This window comes from Mauremys mutica, chromosome 13 (genome assembly GCF_020497125.1).
Source record: "Mauremys mutica isolate MM-2020 ecotype Southern chromosome 13, ASM2049712v1, whole genome shotgun sequence".
Taxonomy (NCBI): Eukaryota; Metazoa; Chordata; order Testudines; family Geoemydidae; genus Mauremys; species Mauremys mutica.
The window spans coordinates 230,450-239,934 of NC_059084.1; the positions used below are offsets into that span (position 1 = coordinate 230,450).

A 9,485-nucleotide genomic window follows, 5' to 3' on the forward strand; every position below is an offset into this window, starting at 1 on the left:
TATGCACCCGCCTGCCCATCCAGTGCCCTGCATCCCCACCCCCTACAGGGAGGGGTCTCTGCCACACTTTGTATCCACAATTCAAGAAGGATGTTGATAAATTGGACATGGTTCAGAGAAAAGCCAAGAGAACGATTAAAGGATTAAAAAACATGCCTCGTACTGACTGAGCTCCTTGAGTCTCTTTAGCTTACCAAAAAGGCAAAAGGGTGACTTGATCTGTCTAAGTACCTACATGGGAAGCAAATATTTAATAATGGGCTCTTCAGCCTAGTAAAGGTATAACATGAACCACTGGTTGGATGTTGAAGCTAGACAAATTCAGACTGGAAATATGGTATAAATTGTTAACAGTGGGGATAATTAACCATTGGAACAATTTATCCAGGGTTGGGGTGGATTCTCCATCGCTGTCGATTTTTGTTTTCAGGATCTGGTCTAGTTCAAAAGGAATTATTGTGGGGCAGATCTCTGGCCAGTGTTACACAGGACGTCAGACTAGATTATCACAATGGACCCTTCTGGTCTTTGACTCTATGAAGCCCCCATATCATCTCTCCCCACAGCCATCGCTCCCTTTGGTGCAATCAGGGTAATTCCCAAAGGTACACACACACCTTCTGAGGAGCCCAGGCTGAGTCACCTCCGGCACAGCTTCTCTAACAACATCCAGAAAGAGGGCAACTAGAACCCCCTCTCGCCCCCTCCCCCTCCAGAAACTCTGAGCTCAGGAAGGCCCACATGCCATACTCACTTTGTAATTTCTAGGACTTTCTTTAATACAGAGGCCAGTTTGGCAGCCTAAAAGGAAGCAAAAGGGAAAACAATTGAGCGAATGTGGCAAGCACGGTCACAGCACTGCTGTGGGGAGTCGAGGACACATGCAGGAATCCTCTATCATAGGAGACATCCTAGCATAGCCAGGGGTAGGAAGAGACACCTCTATACCCAGCATGGGAGGTGACCACCTAAAGCTGTTGTGGGGAGCTAACCCCAACCTACTGCTGCCATGGAGGAGGAGCTACTCCCCACAACAGAGGTAGCTTTGGGTCTCTGCTCCCTCAGTCAGTGGCATCCAGGCACCTCTATGGCTCACACAGCTATGACAGGATGGCAGTATCAGCACAGACCATGTACTCTCTCCTTCCTGATGGGCTCAAGACTTTGTGAGAGAAGGAAGAGAACAGCACGGACAAGCTTACTTAGGAAGCCAAGTGGGTGTGACCCAACAGAAAACAGGCAGTCTTCATACCCAACAACTTGCCACTGGGCCAGGGGACGATTACCAACTGCCCTCAGAGACACTAGCTCCCACTTTTATTTCCCCTGTTCCCTGCAGGAGCCAGGCTGATGCCCTTTGCTCATGAGCTGGGGAGTGGTAGGTACTTACATTGAGTCGCACAGCCAGCTGGTTCATGGGTGGATACATGCTCAATGCCAGTTCATCAACACTAGGGCAGAAGACAGAGATTTCAGTATGAGAGGGGGGCCTAGCAGTCAGCCCAGCCAGTGGATGGGCAAAGGCTATGTCTGCCACCAAACACATTAACTGTGGGAGCGAGTCAGGCTCTGCACAGCTCAGCAGGAAACCAACATCAGCTGTAACTAGCAAATATGGTCTCATTTCTGTCCCAATCCTCAGTGACCACCCATCCCCCATCACAACTATCCCTGGCCCAGTCAGAGCAACTCTCCTACAGACTATTCCAGGGCCCCACTCTCACAAGGGCCCCATTCCCCTCAGGAGTGCAGAAGGAAACCCTTGCATAATGCAGTTCCCTGACCTAGCCGGCCTACAAGGACTGCCCTAGCACAGATAGCATTGAGAGGGGAAAGAGACTGACTCACCTCGGGCTGATCTCATTGGTGATGTCTGCAAGATCATCTAGCTGAGCCACCTGTTCTGGGGTGTCTGCTTTGCCATGAACCTTCACTGCACCCAAGAGCTTCTTCAGGCAGGCTTTGGATGCCTTCATCAGCCCCATGCAGGGGCCAAGTATCTTTCGGTCAGCCTCAGACCAGTAGGTGTCCCTATTGCCCCGAGAGCCCAGCTCCTCATCCTCCATGATGTCACTGTAGGGGTCCTGATCTTCCCCCTGAGCCTGAGGACACATATATAGGAAAGCAAGAGCCCACCACCTGTCCTCATAGTGCCCCTGAGGGAAGGGGTGAGTACTACATAGAGTCTACTTAAGTAGTTTGCAGGGTTTCCCTGCAATGTCTTCAGGACTGAAGTCAGACACCTGAGACCTTTTCTCCTTCGGGAATTGGCTTAAAAAAAAATCAACTCCTCAGACACACCTGGCCACTGATCAGCAACAGCCTAGCAGGCAGTCCCTGCTCCAACCCTACACCAGCAAACTATGCCATGCAAAGACAAAACAAGGCACTGGCTTCACAGAAGCCACATATTAAGTAACGGAATTAGGCTGAGGTTTGGACACTCAACAAGATCCATGCATTGCATGATTCTGGTTTGTGTCAAAAATCAAGATATAGGAGCCATGACCACCTGGATAAATGTCATGGATTTACAGGATATGTGCTACACCCCAGCTTTTAAAGAGTCCCTTGTAGGTATTCCTTCAGCATGGCAGACCCTCAGGGGGTCCTTCCTGTCCACAGGGGTAGGCCACACAGCTTCAACACTCCTGAGACTGAGCCTCTGCGCTCCAACATTCCAGTTTCACAATGTGAGCTCTGCCCAGGAAGTTCACTGCAACAGACTCCTGTCCAAAGACTTGTTACCCTCTTCAGAGATCCATGCACTACACTTACCGTGACACCAGGCAGCCTTTATAAAAACAGGGTACGGCTTTTAGTCAATTGAAACACAGCATCAGGAAGTCCTTAGATTACATAGAGAGGCAAACGTGAAGACATAGTCCACACCGGACAAAGCCCTTTCTAGGAACCATCTTGGTTTCCTTTTTCTCTCTCTCTTTGCGCCCCTCTCAAGCCAGCTCTTATCCTAGTCTCCTGTCACTCGTCTTCTGCCTGCAAACCATGCTGAGTTTACATGTTCCGCTGGTGGAGTTTCCCATGGATAGGTGTCAATTCTTCAGCCCTGGGGGTTCCCATTGTCCTTCCAGACCCTCCATTGATATGGGTCTGTTTCAGCCAGTCTCTAAGGACCCAGTCATACTACACCAGACAGTTAGGTGATACACACATCTGCTTTGCTTCAGGAGCATTTTAACCCTTTGTCACACTGGGTAACAATCAATAATCAAGTCAGTCATTGCCATGCATATCAGTCATAAAAAATATTTCAGAATTCCCAGTTCATCACAGTAGAAAACCACGGCTCAGTTTCACTACAGCATCACTGCAGGAAACGCCCCCAACAGTGGGCTCTGTCCCCAGCAAAAATAAAGGGACTTCCTCACCTGCTCCATTTCCTCCACCGCATCCCTGACCACACCCAGATAGGCGGACATGGCTGACAGGACTGCTGCCTGGTTATCTACACACAAAAGTCAAAGAGAGAAGGATGAAAGGGGAATGTATGGATCTTACCAGCTCCCCAGCATCCACCACACTCCTCTGGGTCACTGGATCAGTCACCTCCACAGAACTGCAGGGTCACCATGCAGGTGATCCCACCTGGCTCCTGAGCTTGTGATGGGCTCTAGGAATGGCATCATTTCTGCTGCAGGAGCTAGGTTCCAAGATACCAGCTGCAGTGTTCCCCTTTAGTAGGTTCAGGGACTGTCGATTTCTGAAGCCCACTCCTTGGATCCATGTCACTCACCTTGTGGCAGATGGGAAATCTGCTCACATGCCTCCCATATGCTACCAGTTGATATAAGCTGCTCCTGAGACAAACTGAAAAAGAAGAGAGTCCCTCAGGGTGCTGGAACCTATAAACATTGACAAGGGGATACCCTGTACTTAGCAAGAGGCAGGAAATATGGAGCTCCAAGAATCAGGTCAAGAATCTGTGCTGAGGACAACCTACTCCAAATTGCATGAGTTGCCCAGCAACACAAATATTCCCCTCACCTCCTTCACATGAGTCTTACCTCTCCCAGGCCCCGCTCCCTGTCACACACAGAGCTACATTTAATCCTCTGAGCAGGGGGGCACGCTCACAGTTGGTTACTGTTTTGGGATGAGAGGGTATGCATGGGGTTTTCATTTTCTTTCCCCATTACTTAGCCTAGCAGTATTTAATGGGGGCACTGCTGGATCAGAATTACCTCTGCAGTGGAGTACTGAGAATCATGTCTGTGAGCTGGATCATTCCTGCCACTACCTCGGCAGTGGCATCTCGCACCATCTTCCGCAGAGTGGTACCTAGATGAGATTGAGCAAGGAATGATGCAGCCTGACGCTATCACAGTGAAAGCCAGCCCGTCCCCCCCTCTCCAAACACAGACAAGGTCAAACAGGCAGCTGCTCCTACTCTCTCACACACATACACACAGATGTGCCTTCTGTATAAAGGCCCCGCAGGACAAGCACCTCTGCCTCCTGAATGAGTCTTCTGCTCCCCATCCTCACTTTCCTACAGCACTTTTGGACAAGGATCCCAACACACTTAAACATGAATTAAGATGCACTGCTCCCTATATCAGCTCCATTTATAGATAGAGAACAGCAAAAGGGGAGTGATTTACTCAAGGCCATACTGCACGTCTGTAACAGAGCTGAGGATGGGAGTCCCTTTGCCTTTGCCTGCCACAACTTGCTCCCATGTGAATGTCAACTTTCCTTTCTGAGGGGAAGGAGAAGTGGCACAAACCTGCACTCACTGCCTCACCTTGGTCCTTGGGAAGCCAGTAATACACTGCGGCAGCTGCCAGGACAGCATTCTGGACACCATCACTCAGTTTCTGACAGTCCTGAAATCAGTGGATAAAAAGGATCAGGAATGAAAGGGGTGACAGTGCAATCCCATTAAAATCCACCAGCTCCATCTGAAGGCAGTTCACTTTCTTACACACTGTTGTTCTCAGCTGGAGACTCTGCCAATTGGAGGAGAGGCAAGAAGCCAGCTGGGGGTAATGGGGGAAGAAGGTGAAGGACCAGAGTCCAATACACTTAAAATTATTTTGAAACCTAACAATAGAGTAAGGCCCAGTCTGGTGCTCAGCTGTCTAATGCCACATCATACTCTAGGCATCAGATAGCCTTCTCCCCACCCCAAGGCATTCGCATATTGGTAAATTGGTACGGTTGAGTTGGGGGTGGGGGAGGAGAGCTCATACTATTGTCTTGAACTATGTGGCTCTTTTCCCATAAATACCTGGGTTGAAACCTTCCACAGCCAATGAGCTGCTCCCTCAGCTCTGACAATTCTCTGTACAACATGACTGAGAAGTCGTGCCATTCTAAAGAAGAGTGAAAGGGTGCAACTACATCCCACAAACGTCAATGAGAAGAACCATTTGTTTTATTTTTTAACCCAAACTAACTTTGTCCTAGTTCAAGGGAGCAAGACACAGGAAGGGACTGCAATGTGGGAGAAACCTTGAGATTCTCCTTGACGTGGGACATGCACCCACCTCTGCAGAAGGCAGCGGAGGCCTTGAGAATGCCAGACTCAACTTCGTAGCTTCCTGGGATGTCGCTTTGAACGTCTGACCTAAGGAACAATTCAATGGAGTCAGGCCATTAAGCACTGTCTCAGGCAAAGGGGGAGATACCAGGTCAGTCATACAACCCCTTTTCCTCCATCTGCCCCATCTATTAGATAAAGCCTACATCAGTTCCCAGTTAGGAAACTCAGCTTAAGGAGAGACGGCGGCAATTCAGAGGAACACAAACTGTTGAACTGATCAGACGAAGCTCCATCTAGCCCAGTCTCCTGTCTCCAGTGGGACCAGCTACTTGACAAGAAGGGGTAAGAAACTCTATAATGTTTGTAAGGATACTTACGAAATTAAAGAATTAAAGAAAATAATATATTTGCTAGTAAGTAAGAAAATGACTTATTAATTTCACACTCTTCATTTATTTGCTAAGTTATGAGACTAGAATGCAGAATGGGAAAAATATATTGTTCAAAAAGTAACAAACAATAAAAAACTACAGTAATGTGACAAAAAAATGTCTTAAAAGAAACAATAGCAAACCTTCCCACTGTTCCGTTGGTAAGCAAGGAGGGGAAGTAAACAAGGAAGGAATGCAGCAGTGATAAACTGCTTCAGCCTGGGTGTTTGTTAAAACTAGCAAGTTAGCTGAAGGGTATAAGGAGAGCCATGAATCTGAAGGTTCTTTATCAGATCTGATCAAATCATGCTGAGGAAAACCAGGGAGAGTGGAATATTCTCTGATCTGGTCCATCTTTGAGTATAATTGATCCTAAGATTATGGATGTGTGTTGCTGTATTGGATGTCACAAACTACTTATTATTTAGGCATTTTAACTATATTTAAAGAAATTGTGTATATACCATTTGGCCTTTGGACTTAATAAAATAATGTCTGGTTAGTTAATGTCTGGTGGTGCTCTGTATTATCAATGTTTATAAATCATAGTTCAAAACAATGTTGAATCTTCTTTTAAATCCTACTAGGTGCTTTTCCTGAGTGAATTCCCCAGGCAGAGTTATGCACTATACAAAAAAAGTCTCTCTCTTCAGTTTTAAATGTGTTGCCTTTCATTACTGAGCATCCCTTATTCAGAAAGTGTGGGTAGAAGCACCTAATTCACCTTCTCAAACCCCATTCGTTGTTTGGAATACGTTTATCAGGTCCCCTCTTATTTATTTCCAAAACTAAACAGTCCTATTACTTTAATTCATTTCATATAGCAATCGCTCCAAGCCATTCTTGCCACCTATCTTTGAATCCCCTCTGTTGCTTTGCTGTTATACCTCTTTAGAGATGGGGTGACTAGCACTGACACAGTACTGCTCAGGAAGCACCATATGTTCAGTCTCATTTTCTGTGTCAACCCGTGTGGATCCTAACTTTTTGTTTATCTTTTTTGACCACTGATACAGACTGTACATAGCTTTTTACTGAGCTGTCCAAAACGAGGCCCACATCTTTTTCCTGACTAGCCACAGTTCACTTGAAACCTGATTTATTATTCCTTACAACATGCATAACATTGTCCTTGTCAAAAAGAACAGGAGTACTTGTGGCACCTGAGAGACTAACAAATTTATTTCAGCACGAGCTTTCGTGAGCTACAGCTCACGTCTTCGGATGCACAGAATGGAACACACAGACAGGACACACATCTTCTATAGGTCATCTTAATTATCTTCAAAAGGTTTTTTTTCCTCCTGCTGATGATAGCTCATCTCAATTGATTAGACTCTGCCTGTTGGTATACATACTTCCACCTTTTCATGTTCTCTGTATGTATAATATCTCCTGTCTGTGTGTTCTATTCTATGCATCCGAAGAAGTGAACTGTAGCTCACGAAAGCTCATGCTGAAATAAATTTGTTAGTCTCTCAGGTGCCACAAGTACTCCTATTCTTTTTGGGGATACAGATAGCCGCTACTCTGAAAACTGTCCTTGTCAACACTGACTTTTTCTTGTTATCGTACTACCAATCACCCAGTGTTACCCATTCACTTAGCTTTGTTAGATCCTGCTGAAGTCAGAGTCTTTTCTGATCTTGCCTAATCTACAAAATTTGCCACCAAACTGCTCACTCCCTTTTTCAGATCATTTAAAAAAAAATTATATATCTCAACTACCATTCCTAGTACTGAACCTTGGGGCACCCGTTGCTACTCTTCCCGGTCTCTTAGCCATTGTTCAGTCCATGACAGTACTTTCCCTCTCAATCCATGATTATGTTGTTCATTTAAAAGCTTCATGAGGGATTTTGGCAAAGGATTTTCAAAGATATAACTTGTCTATTGGTTCTTTTACCCATTACTGAGGTAATGAACATTTACCTAGCGTGTCCCAGAAGCGCTGCTGCTCGAAGGTCTCGCTGCTCTCCCGCGACTCCCCTTCTGCAAAGACACCAGCGCAGCATCTCAGAAAGGGGCCGGGGGCCGCCGCCCACCCCCGCGCCTCCCGGACCACGGCGCCCCGCCCCGGGTCCCCCGGAGCCGCCAAGCCCGGCCCAGAGGCTCCCCTCCCGCGACCCCTGAACACCGCCGCGCGGCCGCACCTCGGATCCGGGACAGCGCCGCCCGCAGCGCTTCGCGGAGGTGCCGCAGCGGTTCCAGCGCCCGCGCGGGCCCCACAGCCCCCGGCTCCCGCTCCATCCGCTCCGTCACAGTCCCCGCTGCGGCTGCGGCTGCGCTCGCTCGAGCGATCTGCGCAGGCTCACGAGCCACGCAGGAAGACACCGCCCTCGCTCGCCGGCTGCTCCAAAGGGCGCGGGGCGCAGTATTACAGCAACAAGTTAAAAGGGCTGCACGGGGACGGAACCCGAGGGCCCAGAAGTTGGCAAAAATCAGCCGAGAACTGAAGTGAGCGGCGGTCCCTGACCTCATGACGTCCGGCCTCGCACGGACCCCAATCAGTGTTGCACCAGAACGACTTCCGGCCTCGCACGGACCCCAATCAGTGTTGCACCAGAACGACTTCCGGCCTCACCCGGAACACCTACGAGAAGCGCCGAGATCGTTTCCGCGCTTGCCAAAGCCGCTTAAAACAAGCGAACTTGGCTTGTAATTTCGGAGAGTTGCTTGTTGCTTCTGGTTTTGGGCTTCCTGCTTTAAGTGGCGTATTGATTGTTGCTTGTTTTGGCTTCCAACGGAGCGGCTGCTCTTAATGGTTTCCCACCAGAGAGCATGATTGGCTGCCGGTTGCACAATCCCTCTGACTAGAGAAAGGGTCTGGAGACTGACAGTCCGTAGGGCCACTGGGAAGAGGCCAACGCTCCAGGCCAGCCCCATTGACAGGGCCTACAGGCCAATGAGGGAAGTCAGCCACTTTGTTTTTGAACAACCCGTAGTGAAGTGTTGTCAGGGACTCTAACCCCGACAGCGAAGTTAGTTGTCTGATCACAGAGAGACAGGCAACACCAGCAAGGTCCGATCAAAAGCTCTTTATTGACAAGTGCACGCGTCACTAAAGAGCAGCTCGTCTCCAGCGAGAACCAGCCCCCCTCTACAGCTTAGTGTTAGCCTATATAGACAGTTTTATTACATCATACATCACTCACTTGAGCAACCCACCCCCTTTGTCTAACAACTTAAAACTAGACACTTTTAATATACACACATGCCTAGACTTCATGTCTACAACTTTAAATTAATTATATCTTAACAAACACCCAAAGTTAGGAATACAGGGGAATTTTAAACAAACCTATAACTCACCCAGGGAGTTAGAATCTGAACTGTGGGATACTAGAGTTTATCATCAGTTCTTCTAACACTGTCCTTAACATTGCTGGTACTATGCCAGGAATGCAATCCTGGTTTATCTCACTTTTCCAGGGCTCGGTGAGACAATGCTGCTTCTCAGTATTTTTCCACTCTGGTATTACCCAGAAACCTCTGTTAGCCTGACTTCAGTCAGGTTGGTATACCTGTTTTGTCTGCTATATCTTTAT

General features: G+C 47.9%; 1 protein-coding gene across 3 annotated transcripts in view; it reads right to left on the reverse strand.

The window, feature by feature from the left end:
* The window catches only part of CCNDBP1 (cyclin D1 binding protein 1), a 111,387-nt gene extending 102,982 nt beyond the window's left edge, over positions 1-8,405 (reverse strand). For 2 of the 3 annotated variants that reach the window (XM_044986261.1, XR_006573231.1), the window contains exons 1-10: positions 8,091-8,405; positions 7,870-7,929; positions 5,511-5,590; positions 4,766-4,847; positions 4,203-4,299; positions 3,755-3,828; positions 3,390-3,466; positions 1,849-2,102; positions 1,391-1,451; positions 755-801 (exon numbers count right to left, since the gene is read on the reverse strand). In XM_044986261.1, the coding sequence (XP_044842196.1) occupies positions 755-801; positions 1,391-1,451; positions 1,849-2,102; positions 3,390-3,466; positions 3,755-3,828; positions 4,203-4,299; positions 4,766-4,847; positions 5,511-5,590; positions 7,870-7,929; positions 8,091-8,187 (929 nt within the window). In that variant the 5' untranslated portion in view covers positions 8,188-8,405. The remainder of the gene's footprint in view (positions 1-754; positions 802-1,390; positions 1,452-1,848; positions 2,103-3,389; positions 3,467-3,754; positions 3,829-4,202; positions 4,300-4,765; positions 4,848-5,510; positions 5,591-7,869; positions 7,930-8,090) is intronic. The other variant, XM_044986260.1, reaches the window with a different exon arrangement.
* Positions 8,406-9,485: the final 1,080 nt, after the last annotated feature.